The sequence below is a fragment of the Pungitius pungitius genome, chromosome 15 (assembly GCF_949316345.1).
Source record: "Pungitius pungitius chromosome 15, fPunPun2.1, whole genome shotgun sequence".
NCBI lineage: Eukaryota > Metazoa > Chordata > Actinopteri > Perciformes > Gasterosteidae > Pungitius > Pungitius pungitius.
This window is the reverse complement of record NC_084914.1, coordinates 2,942,681-2,962,746: the sequence shown is the minus strand read 5'-3', so window position 1 is coordinate 2,962,746 and position 20,066 is coordinate 2,942,681. Positions and strand designations below refer to the sequence as shown.

The 20,066-nt window shown below is 41.3% G+C and overlaps 2 protein-coding genes across 3 annotated transcripts; both read right to left on the bottom strand.

Moving 5' to 3' along the window:
- Window positions 1-158: 158 nt before the first annotated feature.
- On the bottom strand, window positions 159-12,103 carry LOC119207523 (protein lifeguard 1-like). The gene is made up of 5 exons (XM_062557842.1): window positions 11,998-12,103; window positions 8,549-8,856; window positions 8,024-8,212; window positions 689-817; window positions 159-173 (listed from the first exon to the last, which is right to left on the bottom strand). Exons 2-5 carry the CDS (start codon window positions 8,843-8,845, stop codon window positions 159-161), a joined length of 630 nt encoding a protein of 209 aa, XP_062413826.1. The 5' UTR covers window positions 8,846-8,856; window positions 11,998-12,103.
- Window positions 12,104-14,758: 2,655 nt separating this feature from the next.
- Window positions 14,759-17,154, bottom strand: LOC119207612 (protein lifeguard 1-like). Of its 2 annotated transcripts, none has more exons than XM_062557918.1 (4): window positions 16,198-17,154; window positions 15,690-15,944; window positions 15,163-15,351; window positions 14,759-14,871 (listed from the first exon to the last, which is right to left on the bottom strand). In XM_062557918.1, exons 2-4 carry the CDS (start codon window positions 15,939-15,941, stop codon window positions 14,785-14,787), a joined length of 528 nt encoding a protein of 175 aa, XP_062413902.1. In that variant the 5' UTR covers window positions 15,942-15,944; window positions 16,198-17,154; the 3' UTR covers window positions 14,759-14,784. The 2 variants fall into 2 exon arrangements, with proteins under 2 accessions (XP_062413902.1, XP_062413901.1); XM_062557917.1 differs by having other exon boundaries at window positions 15,690-15,991; window positions 16,198-17,153.
- Between the last annotated feature and the right edge of the window lie 2,912 nt (window positions 17,155-20,066).

The window sequence follows — 20,066 nt, the reverse complement described above, 5'->3', positions numbered from 1 at the left end:
AGAGAGAAAAGATTGTGAAGCCATGTATTAGTTACTTGTATGAATATGATTGTTCAACCTTTTTATTTGTTTATTGAAATAAATAAGTCTACTATTTAAATCTAATTGTTTGTGGCTACTTGAGAGACGGGGAAGATGAGGCCTATTCATGTTGGGTCCTAGGCACCTCTAGACTGAAGCGTAACAATACAGACATAATAAAGACACTTTAAATGTTACGTGTCGGCCCCCCTCTGTGTGAAAGTACTTTAGTTTAACCTCCTCCCCAGCTAAAAGATGAAGATTGTTGATTATTATTATAGAATATAGCATCATTGCTGGTAAACCGTTGCATCTCCAGGTCAATGGTGAAGAGGGAGTAGAACGTGAAGGAATGCAAACGTGACCACGTCCACGGTCAGAGTCAGCAGAAGAGCGTCCCAAACATCAAAATAATGAGTCTGTAATAAAAGAGGGACAAGTTTTTCCACACCTTCGTTCAGACGTTCATTGTTTTCTACAAACGTACGAGTGACCCGGAATCTGTGACAAACAAATCCTTTGACTCAGAAGACAATGAACTAAATATATCTGGGAGTGTTGATGCTTGGATTCACAAAGCAGGTTCTGAAACAGGAGTTGAATTAAACTGCTCAAACTCAAAAACATCATCAATCTAACAATGAAACAAAAGAACAAGCCGTCTGACCTGTGCAGAGAAGGCAACGATGGCGACAGCAATGACCATCAGGACTCCCACAGTGATGAAGACGTGGTTGAAGGCGTGGAAGGAGCCGATGGTTCCCACCATGTGTGACAAGCTCACAGTGACCACAACCTGAGGACACAACTAGTTAAACACCACCGGCCTCTTGTGACATCATTTGTTTTACTAGATTGTGTCTTTTATAACTACGTGAAGCATATTTGTGTAAGTTGGAGGTGCTTTAGTAGAACTGCAGTCTGCTAAAGAGGAATTTATTCAACTACAGACTGTGTTTCACATCAGACGTGTGTGTTCTCATCATTATCATATGTGTATCTGTGACAGTAAGCCTGATGTGTAACATGTGGGGTTCTCTGCTCCTGTGTGTGTCACCCACCCATCCCACGACGTTCCAGGGGTGACGTTGGCTGAAGGACGTGCTGATGCTGAGGGCGCTGGCGAAGCCGCTGAAGGCGAGCAGGGAGCCGACGTAGAGCCACTTGTTGGTGCGTCCCACCTTCCCTGCGGAGAAGGACGCACACAAGACGCCGAAGGAGAACAGCAGCTGGAGGGTCAGGACGCAGAACACCTGCTCGGGAAGAGAGGAAAGGAACATTGGGCCCAGCATCGGATTTTACAGGAGTTTGAATATGTTTTGGTTCAGTGTGACATTTACTTTTTACACCCATGATCCGTGACCTTTTCATGATGTCTACAGGTAATTGTCACGGTTTGGTTCTGCTCTATGTCTTATTTTGTAGTTTTCATGTCTCTTGTGTTCCTGGGTAACTTCACTTCCTGCCTTGTCCCGTGATTGCCTGAGTGTTTCCACCTGTGTCCAATCACCTGCACCTCCCTTGTGTATTTAAGCCCTGCGTGCCAGTTGTCCTTTGTCGCGTCATTGTCTTCATGTCAACGTTCTTGTCAAGTCAAGTCAAGTCAAGTCAAGTCTGTTTTGTGTTTTCAAATCCAGGTCCCTGTTTTTGTCTGTTTTGTTTTCTCCTCCTTCCTCCCCTTTTTGGTTGGAGCGATTTTGATTTTGAGTTTCGACAATTAAAGTCTTTTTATTTTTTCAACTCCGCGTCTGGGTCCTCCCTCCTTGCCCTCGACCTCGTCCCCCACGTGACAGTAATAAAAACAGGTAAAACGATCCGTTAATTACAGTGGAGCGGTGCATTTAACAGCATCACGAAAAACATGAGAGCAAAGAGCAAAGATCAGGACAAAAGTTAGAAAAGAAAAATTCACTTTGCGTAAGAAAGAAAAAATTGTTCTGTTCGGTTATTCTGTTAATCAGCTCGTACCATATCTCCTAGTGAAGCTGCTGGTGATGGAGCTGGTGGTGGAGCAGCTGGTGGTGGAGCTGCTGGTGATGGAGCTGGTGGTGGAGGTGAAGACACATAGCGACGAGAGTCCTGGGTCTCTTTGGAGACGAGGGGCTCGGATGAATTGGACATTCTGGAGGAAACTGGGGGCCAAACACAGAAATGCAGTCAAACAGCTTCTGTTTTCTGATGGACACATTCAGATGAAGTGAGACGTTCCCGGTTTAATTAATGCATGCAAAGCATGAACAGGGTGACTTACTTTGGATGTTGTTGGACAACAAGGGCGTAAACGTTAGAAAGTGAAACTAAAGCCGCTGTGCCACTTCATCTACTTCTCATACAAAGCTTGAAAACATTGCAGTAAATTAAAGAGAATTGGCCTAAAGTATATTTAAAGTACCGGATTGATGAGCAAGTTAGTGCAGGATATTTAATGATCAACCAACAGAAACTATGGCAGAAAAATGTATCAACAGAAAGGAGGAGAGGAGGATGTGACAAGAAGGTGTGACAAGAAAAAGCCATCATACACAAGGAATTTGCATTTTAGATAAGAAAAGTTCCCAGTGCTTTGTGACCTTCGTGGATAAAAAAGCAAACAAACATTTTAATCATGTAGTAAGGCAGCCAGCAGCGGGTTATGTTTTTTTGGGTCATGAGTTGTTATCTTTTTTTAAATGTAGATTTTTGTTTAACTTCTTTTTGGCGTAAATGCAACATCTTGGATTAAAACTAGGGCTGTCAAAAATAGCGCGTTAACGGCGTTAATTAGCTGTTTGTTGTTAATTACGTCAATTTTTTTGACGCATTTCACGCATGCGCAGTGGGACAAATTATTCAGGTCCGGAAAGAACCTCTTCTTCTAGGGAATGCACTTCATCCTATACAACACATTACTGCCACCTGCAGGCATACGTCAGGCCGTCAGGTTCAGCAAGTCGTTTGCGCCAGAGACCCGCACCCCCCCCCCCCCTCCCCCCGGTTCTCGCGCAGCGGAACAGAGAAGAAGAAAAGCTCCGCCCAGCAGAGCTTTGCTAAGAAAAATAAATAAAGAGCAGCGCTGAGATAGAGGAAAGACCATCGGAGAGACCCGTAATACTGTTCTGAAACATGCGGAGGAAGAGAAGCCAATGCGATGTAAATCCTCCCAGGTATGGGAATATTTCACACTGAAATGGGGGTGGTAGCGGATTTCTTTGCAGCGCCAGTCGTTCTAATCGCCGCGCTCGACTTCAAGGTGTAACCTTTATTATTGTTCGGTCTGAAACGGCGCGCCCAGTGACGGGCGGTGCAGCAATATTGTTGTTCGGGTGGAAATCGGGAGAAAGGTCGGTCCGGGAGATTTTCGGGAGGGGCTGTGAAACATCGGGAGGGTTGACATGTCTGGTCATGTCTGGTCATCGCAGCCCTGAACCATCAGGAGCACAAACTCACAGCAGAGTGGGATAAACTGCAGAGGCTCGAGACCCTTCTAGAGCCATGCAGGGAAATCAGTCTGTGACTTATCAAATAACATTGCTTTGATTATTTTCTGGAATTAATTAAAAAATCAAATATCAATAACATGTATTTATGTAAAAAATAATAATTATGATAATAATAATGATAATTATGTATCTGTGTCCTGTTATTTATCTTTATTATGCATTTCAGAAAGAAAAAATGGTTAGGATTCAGGTAATTAATCATGATTAATCCACTGAAAATTCTGATTAATTTGATTAAAATTTTTAATCATTTGACAGCCCTAATTAAAACCAAAGGAGAAGATAAGCTTGTGTACACCTTGATTGAAAAAATAAACCAAAGCGGTGGACTGAGGCATTAAAAGTTAATGTCCCAATGATTTGATGAAGTGGTGAATGTTTTTGAACATTTAACATTGAATTAATGTGATCAGAGCGCTCAGGTTCGAGTTAAAACTGTCTTCCCCCATTTAAGGAACTTGAATAACTGAAGGACCACAAACTCAGCAGGTCATTAACTCTTAATGTTTACACTCAGAAAACATGCTTTGAATTCAACAATTTTTAACTTCATAAACTTTAATCCAACGCTACTATAGAGACAATTGGCCTGAAATCCGAAAAACATTTTCCTTGAAGAACAGGGTTGATGAGCAGCTTATTTGCAGGATATATTATGCTTATCAACAAACGGTTTACTGAAACTATGCCAGAAAAAATGTACGGACACAAAGGATTAGAGGAGGGGAGACAAGAAGGTGTGACAAGAAGAGACAACCATCACATACAAAACATTTTGATTTTAGATAAGAAATGTTCCAGTGCTTTGTGACCTTCATGAACTTTAAATCAAAGGTTAAGTTTACAAAGATTGAAACACTGCAGCAAATTAAAGTATTGAGACAATTGGCCTGCAACCGGAAAAAATCCTTGAAGAACAGAGTTGATGAGCAGCTTATTTGCAGGATTTATGAGGCTTATCAATAAAACTATGCTGAAACTATGCCAGAAGTGTACAGACACAAAGGAGTAGAGGAGGGAAGACAAGAAGAGAGACAGCTATCATGTACATGATTTTAGATAAGAAAAGTTTCCAGTGCTTTGTGACCTTTGTGGAGTAAAAAACAAATGAACATTTTAAAGATGCAGTAAGATGGTTTTTAGAGTCATGAGTTGTTACAGCAGAGAGCGAGTTATGTTTTATTAAATGTAGATTTTTGTTTAAATTCTTTTTGGCGTAAATGCAACATCTTGGATTAAAACCAATGAAGAAGAGTAAGCTTGTGTACACCTCAGCAGGTCTTTAACTCTTCATGTTAATGTTGTTAAAAGCACCGATAAATACGACAGGTGAATAGAAAGCAGAGTGGAAGCAGTTTGCTCACTTTGCACACAGAGCAAGTTAAGAAGACTTAGTAGAGTAAAGAGAATGTTCTCACCTGTCTGATGGGCTGTGCACCGCGCAGTGCTCAGTGAGGAGGAGACTTCGCCACAGTAACACCTGCAGGTTAATGGGTTTAAATACCACTCTGTTTAATGATTCACTCCCTGATTCCACAAGGTGAAGAAAAGAAAAAATATTAGACAACAATTAATCAATTTCTTTCAAGCTAAAAATATGAAACTCTAAAAAACTGCATTTTGTACTGTTAGATCAAACAGGTCAGCTTATAAAGACGCCACTTTTTGAATTATGAAAAACTGTATTCAGCACGTTTACATTTCAGGAACAATCTTCAAAACACATTTTTTCCTGAATTTCTCGCGGAAGGATTTCATGCAAAACAAAATTCTACCGATTGTTGAGTCACAAACTATTTGGAGCTTAATATTGAATTGAAAGTGTGGTTGAATGGATGCCGACTACAAGCCCTTTGCCTTCATATTCAGCAGAGTGTTTAAAAATCGTTGCTGACAAACATAATTGGCCGTTCAAGCTGCTCCTTCAACGCCACATTCACAAATATATGAATTCAACAGAGAAGCATAAATGCACCATTCAACTGGCTGAGTGCACATTGACTACTGGTTATGTTTCATATAATGTATTGTTTTTTTTTTACAATGCGGTTAGATGAAATCCAGCATTCTGATTGGTTTAGAGCAGGGGTCTCAAACTCAAATGACCTTGGGGCCGCTGGATGCAGGATCTGGGTGAGGCCGCATCAGGTATTTTACATAGAAAACTGCTTAAAAAAAATAAAAACTTCACAAATATCATTACTATGACATATTATGAGGGTCATTGTGTGACCACGGGGTTCAAATGCTGCTAAAGTGTGGTGGACTAAAGGGTGGTGGACTAAAGGGTGGTGAGCTAAAGGGTGATGGCATAAAGGGTGGTGAGCTAAAGGGTGGAGGACCAAAGGGTGGTGGACTAAAGGGAGGTGAACTAAAGGGTGGTGGACTAAAGGGTGGTGAACTAAAGGGTGGTGAACTAAAGGGTGGTGGACTAAAGGGTGGTGAATTAAAGGGTGGAGGACTAAAGGGTGGTGAACTAAAGTGTGGAGGACTAAAGGGTGGTGGACTAAAGGGAGGTGAACTAAAGGGTGATGGACCAAAGGGTGGTGGACTAAAGGGAGGTGAACTAACTGGTGATGGACTTAAGGGTGGTGAGCTAAAGGGTGGAGGACTAAAGGGTGGTGGAACAAAGGGTGGTGGAATAAAGGGTGGAGGACTATAGGGTGGTGGAATAAAGGGTGATGGACTAAAGGGTGGAGGACTATAGGGTGGTGGAATAAAGGGTGGTTGACTAAAGGGTGGTGGACTATAGGGTGGTGGAATAAAGGGTGGTTGACTAAAGGGTGGTGGATCAAAGGGTGGTGGACTAAAGGGTGGTGGAATAAAGGGTGGTTGACTAAAGGGTCGCCTCTCAGACGTTTTCCAGGGAAGTTGCTCCAGGCCGGTCGATCTGTTGCTCAATACAGATGTGTCGTTCGTGAACGATCAGTTCGTTTTGAACAAATCTCTACAAGGACTCAGGAGTGACGTCTCATCTCAAAGAGAGATTTGTTCATTTTCTTGTGGCAGCGCACCCGGACTGTTGCAAAGGCTCAGTCAAGGAAACAGAAATGATTTGTTCATTTCTCGTCAGGTTTTTTTTGGAGCCAAATTGTGTCCAACAAACCAAAGACAGGTAGTTAGCTCCTCTTTGTTTGTAAATGTCACAGAAAGGTTTACGACACTACTCACTGCAAAATGAATTCTGCTTCCTAATATCAATAAAATTATTTTATTGAGTTGAAATTCAAGAACAGGATTAGTTTAGTAAGATTTGAACCTGCTGGAGAACATTTAGTATACAAAGATTTCGCTGCCGTCATCACTCTTTACCTCGTGCACCAAGAAAGAAATGGAGGTCAAACCCCTCACGCTGCCCTGGAGGAAAGCTGCCTCCTAAAGGTCACCTTTTAGACCCTTGATGATGTTCCACTGACTCACAGCAGGTGGCAGCAACACACCAGGAGAAGAAAAGAGGAAGACGACGCAAAGCAGCAAACATGGACGCAAACTATTAGGATTTAAAGTATTTATGATTTCAGCTTTGCAGATATTTCCTGGTGAAGGAAAGACGTTTAATACGTGGACTCAATTGCATTTTGGCAAAAAAAAACTTCATGTAAACATCATAGTACACCTTTAAAACAAATGCTGATAATCCATTGATTTATACACAAAATATCATAAAAGAACATGTAAATATACTTTTTAAATTCAGATTGTTCCAGTATTTTGGACACCAGCGTGGGATTTGTGATCCGTACAGAGTTTTGATGGATCATCAGGTTCCTCCCAGCGTATCTGAGCACAAGCAAGCAGCAGGTGTGTGCACGGAGCAGGTGTGTGCACGTAGCAGGTGTGTCCACGGAGCAGGTGTGTGCACGTAGTTGGAGAGAGTAAAACAAACACATAAGGTATTCTCAGTGTACATATTTTTACTTACAAACTTGATTTTTGTTTGCAATGAATGAAATTTAATCTCTAAACAGTTTTTGTGTGCATAATAAAAACACAAATCTGCCTTCATATGCTTTCAGGTGTTTTAATAGTTGAAGGAACAATTTTCTGTAGTGTTGAACATGCTCTGACAACATCACATACAGTACAACCATTTGTATAATGAACTTTGCATGTAAAAAAAAAAAAATCAGCAGAAACTATATATTTTAATCGAGAACGTGTAGGTACGCAAACGCGACCACGTCCACGGTCAGAGTCATCAGAAGAGCGTCCAAAACATCGTAATAATGAGTCTGTAAAAAAAGAGGGACACGTTATTCCACACCTTCGTTTTGATGCTTGGATTCACAATGCAGATGTCTTTTATAACTATGTGAAGCATATTTGTGTAAGTTGGAGGTGCTTTAGTAGAACTGCAGTCTGCTAAAGAGGAATTTATTCAACTACAGACTGTGTTTCACATGAGACGTGTGTGTTCCCACGTGTTATCCATTGTTTCCTTGTGTATTTATCATATGTGTATCTGTGACAGTAAGCCTGATGTGTAACATGTGGGGTTCTCTGCTCCTGTATGTGTCACCCACCCATCCCTCCATGTTCCAGGGGTGACGTTGGCTGAAGGACTTGCAGATGCTGAGGGCGGCGGTGAAGCCGCCGAAGGCGAGCAGGGAGCCGACGTAGAGCCACTTGTTGTGTGCGTCCTTCACTACAAAGAAGGACGCACACAAGACGCCGAAGGAGAACAGCAGCTGGAGGGTCAGGATCCAGAACACCTGCTCAGGAAGAGGAAAGGAACATTGGGCCCAGCATCGGATTTTACAGGTGTGACATTTACCGTTTACACCCATGATCCGTGACCTTTTCATGATGTCTACAGGTAATAAAAACAGGTGAAACGATCCGTTAATAATAACAGCATCACGAAAAACATGAGCAAAGAGCAAAGATCAGGACTAAAGTTATAAAAGAAAAAATCATTACTTTGTGTCAGAAAGAGATCATTGTTCTGCTCTGTTATTCTGTTAATCATCTCGTATCTGAACCTCAGCCCTCTGGAGGAAAAGCAGAGCCTGGTGCAGGGAAACGTGCTCACGGCGAGTCGTACGAACCTTTTTGGCGAACGCTCTCCTCGCTTTGTGGTCATCAAAAGAAGACGAGTCCATCAGCAGAGTTGTGTCCATCGAGGCCTCGGTGTGGAAGTCCAGGAGGGAGCCGTACCCGGCAGCAGGCTGATGGATGCAGGTCATCTTGGTTTTTGACGAGGCTGCAGGGTAGGGTGGAGATGGAGGTCCTTTGAAGGAGAGCAGCGGTGGAGCTGCTGGTGGAGCTGGTGGTGGAGGTGAGGACACATAACGTGGAACGTCCCGGGTCTCTTTGGAGACCAGGAGCTCGGGTGAATTGGACATTCTGGAGGAAACTGGGGGCCAAACACAGAAATGCAATTAATCAACTTCCGTTTTCTGATGGACACGATCAGATGAAGCAAAGCATGTTTGCTGTAAAAAAGGATTTGAACAATAAGTCATAGAAACGTTTTTCTGTTATTTACTTCAACATCATGATGATGTGCACACCTACATGCATCACTAACTAATGGAAATAACAAACGGCAAACTGACCTAAACCAGCTCAGCAAAAGAGCAGCACAGGTGCAGCGAGTCAAAGTGTTCTAAGGTTTCAAAAAATGAATTGTCAGGTCAGCTGAGAAGTACTTGGAAGGGAAAGGGTTACAACTGGAAACGGTTAGAGACATTGGAGATGAAGAAACAGAACCACACACGGACATATGCCGCGTTTTTGTGAATTTTCTATTTATTTACTATAACTCCACTGAATATTTTGTTTAAATACAGAATAGAACTTGTTAGGTATCTGCATGTTATAGTGTAAAAACTCTTTATTTTAATGTGAAAAATGAATATGAAGATAGTGTTTCTTTTAATTTAGGGCTGTCAAATGATTAAAAATTTTAATCAAATTAATCAGAATTTTCAGTGGATTAATCATGATTAATCACACCTGAATCCTAACCATTTTTTCTTTCTGAAATGCATACTAAAGATAAATAACAGGACACAGATACATAATTATCATTATTATCATCATTATTATTTTTTACATAAATACATGTTATTGATATTTGATTTTTTAATTCATTTCAGAAAATAATCAAAGCAATGTTATTTGATAAGTCACAGACTGATTTCCCTGCATGGCTCTAGAAGGGTCTCGAGCCTCTGCAGTTTATCCCACTCTGCTGTGAGTTTGTGCTCCTGATGGTTCAGGGCTGCGATGACCAGACATGACCAGACATGTCAACCCTCCCGATGTTTCAAAGCCCCTCCCGAAAATCTCCCGGACCGACCTTTCTCCCGATTTCCACCCAAACAACAATATTGCTGCACCACCCGTCACTGGGCGCGCCGTTTCAGACCGAACAATAATAAAGGTTACACCTTGAAGTTGAGCGCGGCGATTAGAACGACTGGCGCTGCAAAGAAATCCGCTACCACCCCCCATTTCAGTGTGAAATATCCCCATACCTGGGAGGATTTAGATCGCATTGGCTTCCCTTCCTCCGCATGTTTCAGAACAGTATTACGGGTCTCTCCGATGGTCCTCTACCTCAGCGCTGCTCTTAGCCAAGCTCTGCTGGGCGGAGCTTTTTTTCTCTGTTTTGCTGCGCGAGAACGGGGAGGGGGGGGGGGGGTGCGGGTCTCTGGCGCAAACGACTTGCTGAACCTGACGTCCTGACATATGCCTGCAGGTGGCAGTAATGTGTTGTATAGGATGAAGTGCATTCCCTAGAGGAAGAGGCACTTTACTGACCTGAATAATTTGTCACACTGCGCATGCGTGAAATGCGTCAAAAAAATTGACGTAATTAACAACAAACAGCTGATTAACGCCGTTAACGCGCTATTTTTGACAGCCCTATTTTAATTATAAACTGTCATTTGAAATAATGCATACTTTTAAGTAAAATTAACTAGTAAATTAATTTGAACATTTTTAACTCAGAGAGTTGAAATAATGAGTTAGACCTAGTTAACAGAAAGATACTGGGGTGGGTGGGTGACACATGACTCTACTCAAATGTGTAAGACAGCCATTGAACTTGTGTTTTTAAGTTGAACTTTAAGTTTTTTTTCAAGGTTTCTTACTTTGGCTTTTATTGGACAACGAGGGGATGCACGTTAGAAAGTAAAACTGCAGTCGCTGTGCCACTTCTTTCATAGTAAGAAAACATGCTTTGATTTCAACAATTGGTAACTTAATCTGGTCAAAAACTTTAATCCAAGGTTGAATTTACAAAGCTTGAAAACACTGCAGCAAGTTATATCAGCCACACAATTGGCTTAAAATCATTAACTTGACATTGGAGTTCTTCTTTTGGCGTGAATGCAACATCTTGGATTAAAACCAAAGAAGAAGAGCAAGCTTGTGTACACCTTGATTGAAAACAAATAGACCAAAGTGGAGGACTGAGGCATTCAAAGTTAATGAAGTGGTGATTGTTTTTGAAGAATTAACATTGAATTAATGTGATCAGAGCGCTCAGGTTCGAGTTAAAACTGTCTTCCCCCATTTAATGAACTTGAATAACTGAAGGACCACAAACTCAGCAGGTCATTAACTCTTAATGTTTACACTCAGAAAACATGCTTTGAATTCAACAATTTTTAACTTCATAAACTTTAATCCAACGCTACTATAGAGACAATTGGCCTGAAATCCGAAAAACATTTTCCTTGAAGAACAGGGTTGATGAGCAGCTTATTTGCAGGATATATTATGCTTATCAACAAACGGTTTACTGAAACTATGCCAGAAAAAATGTACGGACACAAAGGATTAGAGGAGGGGAGACAAGAAGGTGTGACAAGAAGAGACAACCATCACATACAAAACATTTTGATTTTAGATAAGAAATGTTCCAGTGCTTTGTGACCTTCATGAACTTTAAATCAAAGGTTAAGTTTACAAAGATTGAAACACTGCAGCAAATTAAAGTATTGAGACAATTGGCCTGCAACCGGAAAAAATCCTTGAAGAACAGAGTTGATGAGCAGCTTATTTGCAGGATTTATGAGGCTTATCAATAAAACTATGCTGAAACTATGCCAGAAGTGTACAGACACAAAGGAGTAGAGGAGGGAAGACAAGAAGAGAGACAGCTATCATGTACAAGATTTTAGATAAGAAAAGTTTCCAGTGCTTTGTGACCTTTGTGGAGTAAAAAACAAATGAACATTTTAAAGATGCAGTAAGATGGTTTTTAGAGTCATGAGTTGTTACAGCAGAGAGCGAGTTATGTTTTATTAAATGTAGATTTTTGTTTAAATTCTTTTTGGCGTAAATGCAACATCTTGGATTAAAACCAATGAAGAAGAGTAAGCTTGTGTACACCTCAGCAGGTCATTAACTCTTCATGTTAATGTTGTTAAAAGCACCGATAAATACGACAGGTGAATAGAAAGCAGAGTGGAAGCAGTTTGCTCACTTTGCACACAGAGCAAGTTAAGAAGACTTAGTAGAGTAAAGAGAATGTTCTCACCTGTCTGATGGGCTGTGCACCGCGCAGTGCTCAGTGAGGAGGAGACTTCGCCACAGTAACACCTGCAGGTTGATGGGTTTAAATACCACTCTGTTTAATGATTCACTCCCTGATTCCACAAGGTGAAGAAAAGAAAAAATATTAGACAACAATTAATCAATTTCTTTCAAGCTAAAAATATGAAACTCTAAAAAACTGCATTTTGTACTGTTAGATCAAACAGGTCAGCTTATAAAGACGCCACTTTTTGAATTATGAAAAACTGTATTCAGCACGTTTACATTTCAGGAACAATCTTCAAAACACATTTTTTCCTGAATTTCTCGCGGAAGGATTTCATGCAAAACAAAATTCTACCGATTGTTGAGTCACAAACTATTTGGAGCTTAATATTGAATTGAAAGTGTGGTTGAATGGATGCCGACTACAAGCCCTTTGCCTTCATATTCAGCAGAGTGTTTAAAAATCGTTGCTGACAAACATAATTGGCCGTTCAAGCTGCTCCTTCAACGCCACATTCACAAATATATGAATTCAACAGAGAAGCATAAATGCACCATTCAACTGGCTGAGTGCACATTGACTACTGGTTATGTTTCATATAATGTATTGTTTTTTTTTTACAATGCGGTTAGATGAAATCCAGCATTCTGATTGGTTTAGAGCAGGGGTCTCAAACTCAAATGACCTTGGGGCCGCTGGATGCAGGATCTGGGTGAGGCCGCATCAGGTATTTTACATAGAAAACTGCTTAAAAAAAATAAAAACTTCACAAATATCATTACTATGACATATTATGAGGGTCATTGTGTGACCACGGGGTTCAAATGCTGCTAAAGTGTGGTGGACTAAAGGGTGGTGGACTAAAGGGTGGTGAGCTAAAGGGTGATGGCATAAAGGGTGGTGAGCTAAAGGGTGGAGGACCAAAGGGTGGTGGACTAAAGGGAGGTGAACTAAAGGGTGGTGGACTAAAGGGTGGTGAACTAAAGGGTGGTGAACTAAAGGGTGGTGGACTAAAGGGTGGTGAATTAAAGGGTGGAGGACTAAAGGGTGGTGAACTAAAGTGTGGAGGACTAAAGGGTGGTGGACTAAAGGGAGGTGAACTAAAGGGTGATGGACCAAAGGGTGGTGGACTAAAGGGAGGTGAACTAACTGGTGATGGACTTAAGGGTGGTGAGCTAAAGGGTGGAGGACTAAAGGGTGGTGGAACAAAGGGTGGTGGAATAAAGGGTGGAGGACTATAGGGTGGTGGAATAAAGGGTGATGGACTAAAGGGTGGAGGACTATAGGGTGGTGGAATAAAGGGTGGTTGACTAAAGGGTGGTGGACTATAGGGTGGTGGAATAAAGGGTGGTTGACTAAAGGGTGGTGGATCAAAGGGTGGTGGACTAAAGGGTGGTGGAATAAAGGGTGGTTGACTAAAGGGTGGTGGATCAAAGGGTGGTGGACTAAAGGGTGGTGGAATAAAGGGTGGTTGACTAAAGGGTCGCCTCTCAGACGTTTTCCAGGGAAGTTGCTCCAGGCCGGTCGATCTGTTGCTCAATACAGATGTGTCGTTCGTGAACGATCAGTTCGTTTTGAACAAATCTCTACAAGGACTCAGGAGTGACGTCTCATCTCAAAGAGAGATTTGTTCATTTTCTTGTGGCAGCGCACCCGGACTGTTGCAAAGGCTCAGTCAAGGAAACAGAAATGATTTGTTCATTTCTCGTCAGGTTTTTTTTGGAGCCAAATTGTGTCCAACAAACCAAAGACAGGTAGTTAGCTCCTCTTTGTTTGTAAATGTCACAGAAAGGTTTACGACACTACTCACTGCAAAATGAATTCTGCTTCCTAATATCAATAAAATTATTTTATTGAGTTGAAATTCAAGAACAGGATTAGTTTAGTAAGATTTGAACCTGCTGGAGAACATTTAGTATACAAAGATTTCGCTGCCGTCATCACTCTTTACCTCGTGCACCAAGAAAGAAATGGAGGTCAAACCCCTCACGCTGCCCTGGAGGAAAGCTGCCTCCTAAAGGTCACCTTTTAGACCCTTGATGATGTTCCACTGACTCACAGCAGGTGGCAGCAACACACCAGGAGAAGAAAAGAGGAAGACGACGCAAAGCAGCAAACATGGACGCAAACTATTAGGATTTAAAGTATTTATGATTTCAGCTTTGCAGATATTTCCTGGTGAAGGAAAGACGTTTAATACGTGGACTCAATTGCATTTTGGCAAAAAAAAACTTCATGTAAACATCATAGTACACCTTTAAAACAAATGCTGATAATCCATTGATTTATACACAAAATATCATAAAAGAACATGTAAATATACTTTTTAAATTCAGATTGTTCCAGTATTTTGGACACCAGCGTGGGATTTGTGATCCGTACAGAGTTTTGATGGATCATCAGGTTCCTCCCAGCGTATCTGAGCACAAGCAAGCAGCAGGTGTGTGCACGGAGCAGGTGTGTGCACGTAGCAGGTGTGTCCACGGAGCAGGTGTGTGCACGTAGTTGGAGAGAGTAAAACAAACACATAAGGTATTCTCAGTGTACATATTTTTACTTACAAACTTGATTTTTGTTTGCAATGAATGAAATTTAATCTCTAAACAGTTTTTGTGTGCATAATAAAAACACAAATCTGCCTTCATATGCTTTCAGGTGTTTTAATAGTTGAAGGAACAATTTTCTGTAGTGTTGAACATGCTCTGACAACATCACATACAGTACAACCATTTGTATAATGAACTTTGCATGTAAAAAAAAAAAAATCAGCAGAAACTATATATTTTAATCGAGAACGTGTAGGTACGCAAACGCGACCACGTCCACGGTCAGAGTCATCAGAAGAGCGTCCAAAACATCGTAATAATGAGTCTGTAAAAAAAGAGGGACACGTTATTCCACACCTTCGTTTTGATGCTTGGATTCACAATGCAGATGTCTTTTATAACTATGTGAAGCATATTTGTGTAAGTTGGAGGTGCTTTAGTAGAACTGCAGTCTGCTAAAGAGGAATTTATTCAACTACAGACTGTGTTTCACATGAGACGTGTGTGTTCCCACGTGTTATCCATTGTTTCCTTGTGTATTTATCATATGTGTATCTGTGACAGTAAGCCTGATGTGTAACATGTGGGGTTCTCTGCTCCTGTATGTGTCACCCACCCATCCCTCCATGTTCCAGGGGTGACGTTGGCTGAAGGACTTGCAGATGCTGAGGGCGGCGGTGAAGCCGCCGAAGGTGAGCAGGGAGCCGACGTAGAGCCACTTGTTGTGTGCGTCCTTCACTACAAAGAAGGACGCACACAAGACGCCGAAGGAGAACAGCAGCTGGAGGGTCAGGATCCAGAACACCTGCTCAGGAAGAGGAAAGGAACATTGGGCCCAGCATCGGATTTTACAGGTGTGACATTTACCGTTTACACCCATGATCCGTGACCTTTTCATGATGTCTACAGGTAATAAAAACAGGTGAAACGATCCGTTAATAATAACAGCATCACGAAAAACATGAGAGCAAAGAGCAAAGATCAGGACTAAAGTTATAAAAGAAAAAATCATTACTTTGTGTCAGAAAGAGATCATTGTTCTGCTCTGTTATTCTGTTAATCATCTCGTATCTGAACTTCAGCCCTCTGGAGGAAAAGCAGAGCCTGTTGCAGGGAAACGTGCTCACGGCGAGTCGTACGAACCTTTTTGGTGAACGCTCTCCTCACTTTGTGGTCATCAGAAGAAGACGAGTCCATCAGCAGAGTTGTGTCCGTCGAGGCCTCGGTGTGGAAGTCCAGGAGGGAGCCGTACCCGGCAGCAGGCTGATGGATGCGGGTCATCTTGGTTTTGGAAGAGGCTGCAGGGTAGGGTGGAGATGGAGGTCCTTTGAAGGAGAGCAGTGGTGGAGCTGCTGGTGGAGCTGGTGGTGAGGATACATAACAAGGAGCGTCCATGGTCTCTTTGGAGACCAGGAGCTCGGGTGAATTGCACATTCTGGAGGAAACTGGGGGCCAAACACAGAAATGCAATCAATCAACTTCCGTTTTCTGATGGACACGATCAGATGAAGCAAAGCATGTTTGCTGTAAAAAAGGATTTGAACAATAAGTCATACAAACGTTTTTCTGTTATTTACTTCAATCATCATCATGATGATGTACACACCTACATGCATCACTAACCAATGGAAATAACAAACAACAAACTGACCTACACCAGGTCAGCAAAAGAGCAGCACAGGTGCAGCGAGTCAAAGTGTTCCAAGGTTTCAAAAAATGAATTGTCAGGTCAGCTGAGAAGTACTTGGAAGGGAAAGGGTTACAACGGGAAACGGTTAGAGACATTGGAGATGAAGAAACACAACCATCCCAAACGCGGGCTGGATCCCCCTGACGGTGTTAATTATACTAAAATGGAATGCAAGAAGCTTAATGGCAAATGGACAGGAGTTTAAGAAATATATAGATCATTTACTAGAGGAACCTAATGTAATCTGTATTGAAGAGACATGGTTAAAGCCACAGTGGGATTTGGGAATAAAGGTGTATTCTGTAGTTAGAGATAGGGAGTGTGGGAAAGGTGGAGGAGGGGCAACATTCATACAGAATGAAACCAGTTACAAGATAATGCAGGTAAACACGGAGCATATATCAATGGGGGTTAAGGTGTGGACTGATAGAGGTGATATAGATTTTTATTATCCATGTGGGAAGCTATGCAAAGGTTTATTAGAGTGTGTAGGGCAAGCAATGCAAAACAAAGTAATATAGTGCAGGGTTCTCAATTCCCATAATTCACTATGGGGGAGCAAGTGCACAGATGTAAATTGTGTAGGGGAAGAAGAATTTATAGATGATCGCGGTTTTTAATGTGTATCAATAATGGGGAAGGAACACAATATAATAGAAACCAAAATACACAAGCAGCACGTGACCTAACAGGTGTAAATTGTACTTTAGTAAGCACATGGAGTGTGCTAAGACACACGACAATGGGCAGAAAAACCATTACCCCGTAGTGACTAAAGTTGGGGAAAAAAATGTATTATGAGAATGGAGACAAAATTCCTAGATGGAGGTTGGAAAGTGATAATAAAAAAAAACAGGATGCTTACAAAGAGATAAGTGCAACGAAATGTGGGGGAAGGCTGTCAAATGGATGTAAAAATATTTAATGGAATATAATTCATGAAAAAATTCAGTCTGCAGGGGAAACCATCCCTTTAAGTACAACTAAACTAACTACTAAACGTACCAAGAATCTTCCCTGATGGGATATTACCCGACGGGGGGGGGGGGGTGGACCCGCTGGTGGTGTGCGAGCGCACACACGGACATATGCCGCGTTTTTGTGAATTTTCTATTTATTTAGTATAACTCCACTGAATATTTTGTTTAAATACAGAATTGAACTTGTTAGGTATCTGCATGTTATAATGTAAAAAATAAATATGAAGACATGGTGGTTCTTTTAATTATAAACTGTCATTTGAAATAATGCATACTTTTAAGTAAAATTAACTAGGAAAGTAATTTGAACATTTTTAACTCAGAGAGTTGAAATAATGAGTTAGACCTAGTTAACAGAAAGATACTGGGGTGGGTGGGTGATACATGACTCTACTCAAACGTGTAAGACAGCCATTGAACTTGTGTTTTTAAGTTTTTTTCAAGGTTTCTTACTTTGGCTTTTATTGGACAACAAGGGGATGCACGTTAGAAAGTAAGACTGCAGTCGCTGTGCCACTTCTTTTATACTAAGAAAACATGCTTGATTTCAACAATTGGTAACTTAATCTGGTCAAAAACTTTAATCCAAGGTTGAATTTACAAAGCTTGAAAACACTGCAGCAAGTTATATCAGCCAGACAATTGGCCTAAAATCATGAACTTGACATTGGAGAACAAGGTCGATGAGCAGGGGGGTACTGCACAAAAGTAGAATATAGACATCAAGGATGAGTGAAAAGGCGCTCGCATCATACGACAAACACCCCTTTATACATTCTTCTGTGGCCAGGGAAGGTAATGAAGATGTGTGGGAAGGACTTCAGTGCCAAACACAAACATAAAATGGTAATTATATTCAGAAGGCGACAGCAGCCGATTTAACACGTGAGACTTCAGGCTTAATCTAAGCCTGGCTGTTAGCCCGACACGGAAAGAATGAGTCACCACGGTTACTTGGCTGGGTTTGAATTCATCCCGCTTACGTGCATCCAAGTGCAAGCTTTCATCCAAGATAACGTGGATGCAGGTTTAATGTTTCACTCCCTGGTGGCAGAAAGTGAAACAGAGATAAATCTGACCATCAACCGCAAAGTCCTCCATTGTTTTAACGCTCAAATGTGGCGAAGCCGTCGCTTATTCCGAAAAGTAACAATAAATGACTTTGTGATAATGAACCTTTCAACGATTACATTTAGCTGACATTGCATTTAAACCCATGGCTTACGTTTAGACTGGGGAGCCATTAGGGGCTAAGTGTCTCACTCAAGGACACTTCGAGCATGGCACCACACTACTCTGTCCGCCACCATCAACACCAGTACGCAGCAAGGTGAGCAGCAGCGGACGATGGTTTTTAGACTCATGGGAAGTTGTCACAGCAGAGAGGGAGTTGTGTTTGATTAAATGTCGATTTTTTTGTTTGAATTCTTCTTTTGGCGTGAATGCAACATCTTGGATTAAAACCAAAGAAGAAGAGCAAGCTTGTGTACACCTTGATTGAAAACAAATAAACCAGTGGACGACTGAGGCATTCAAAGTTAATGAAGTGGTGATTGTTTTTGAAGAATTAACATTGAATTAATGTGATGAGAGCCTTCGAGTTTGAGTTAAAACTCGTCTTCCTCCGTTTAATGAACTTGAATAAATAAAAGAGTTGTTGATCTGAAGGACCACACCCTCAGCAGGTCATTAACTCTTCATGTTTGTCAATGTTGTTAAAAGCACCGATAAATACGACAGGTGAGTAAAAAGCAGAGTGGAAGCAGTTTGCTCACTTTGGACACAGAGCAAGTTAAGAAGACTTAGTAGAGTAAAGAGAATGTTCTCACCTGTCTGATGGGCTGTGCACCGCGCAGTGCTCAGTGAGGAAGAGAAAATGAAACCTGCAGGTTGATGGGTTCAAATGTATACATGTATACACCCTGTTTAATGATTCACTCCCTGATACAAGGAAGTGAAGTAAAGACTATTAGAAATTAACCTGTAGTTAATTATAATCAATTTCTTTCAGGCTAAAAATATGAAACTCTAAAAAGCTGCGTTTTGGACTGTTCGATAAAACAAGTCAGCTTTGAATTGTGGAAAACTGTTAAATGTTTACATTCAAAACCCATTTGTCAGAATGTCTCCACAGAGTCTATTTGGACTTACAGATTATTTTCCAGACGAATGGAACCACAATTGAGAAGAGAGTGAGAAATACACCAATCATCACCCAGCCATAGTGAAAGGGAGAATCTGTAGAACAAGATCACTACATTTTCTTGACAGACAAACTATACCTCCTAACAAAACAAAATATCTTAGCTGATAATGAACAAACGCTGAATTAAAGCTGATTTATGTTGGGTGAATTGGGCCAATCACAGCTGATTCTAGTCTGGCTTAGGCTCCGCGGGAGGGGGTTACACAGTAAAAGGAAGACTTTGAGGATGATGTTTTTGGAAACAGAAACATAAAAAGCTGCTGCTGAGGTCCACCTGTGGAAGAAGATCCAGGAGTTGTTCAGGACTCACCTGAGCTGTGACGCCACGCAGACTAAAGCTAAACTCTAGATGCAAATATCCTGATGTGAGAGACATGGGTAACAGCTGAGGGGGGGGGGTTACAACTGTCCTATCAGAGAGAGTGAAAATAATAAAAATACAAAAATACAAACATACAGCATGTGTTTTGCTTGTATGTGAATGTTTTTCTTTGAGGTTTTTTTTTTAAATATACAAAGCAGTCTCTAATTTTTGTCTTTCTTCAACACTCAAATGATTACATTACACAGTGTGTTATTTTGGCAAAGTCATATTTTTAATCCAGGAGAGTAACTGTGGCCACAAGATGTCAATGTAAGCTTTA

Bases quoted from the DNA above. Each gene is read 5' to 3' on its own strand.
- LOC119207523 (XM_062557842.1), bottom strand. From the start codon at position 8,845: ATGTCCAATTCACCCGAGCTCCTGGTCTCCAAAGAGACCCGGGACGTT. The intron at 8,213-8,548 runs GTTCGTACGACT...CTTCCTGAGCAG, and splicing joins GGAGAGCGTTCGCCAAAAAG to GTGTTCTGGATCCTGACCCT. The intron at 818-8,023 runs GTGGGTGACACA...TTGTGTCCTCAG, and splicing joins CCTGGAACATGGAGGGATGG to GTTGTGGTCACTGTGAGCTT.
- LOC119207612 (XM_062557917.1), bottom strand. From the start codon at position 15,980: ATGTGCAATTCACCCGAGCTCCTGGTCTCCAAAGAGACCATGGACGCT. The intron at 15,352-15,689 runs GTTCGTACGACT...CTTCCTGAGCAG, and splicing joins GGAGAGCGTTCACCAAAAAG to GTGTTCTGGATCCTGACCCT. The intron at 14,872-15,162 runs GTGGGTGACACA...CTTTTTTTACAG, and splicing joins CCTGGAACATGGAGGGATGG to ACTCATTATTACGATGTTTT.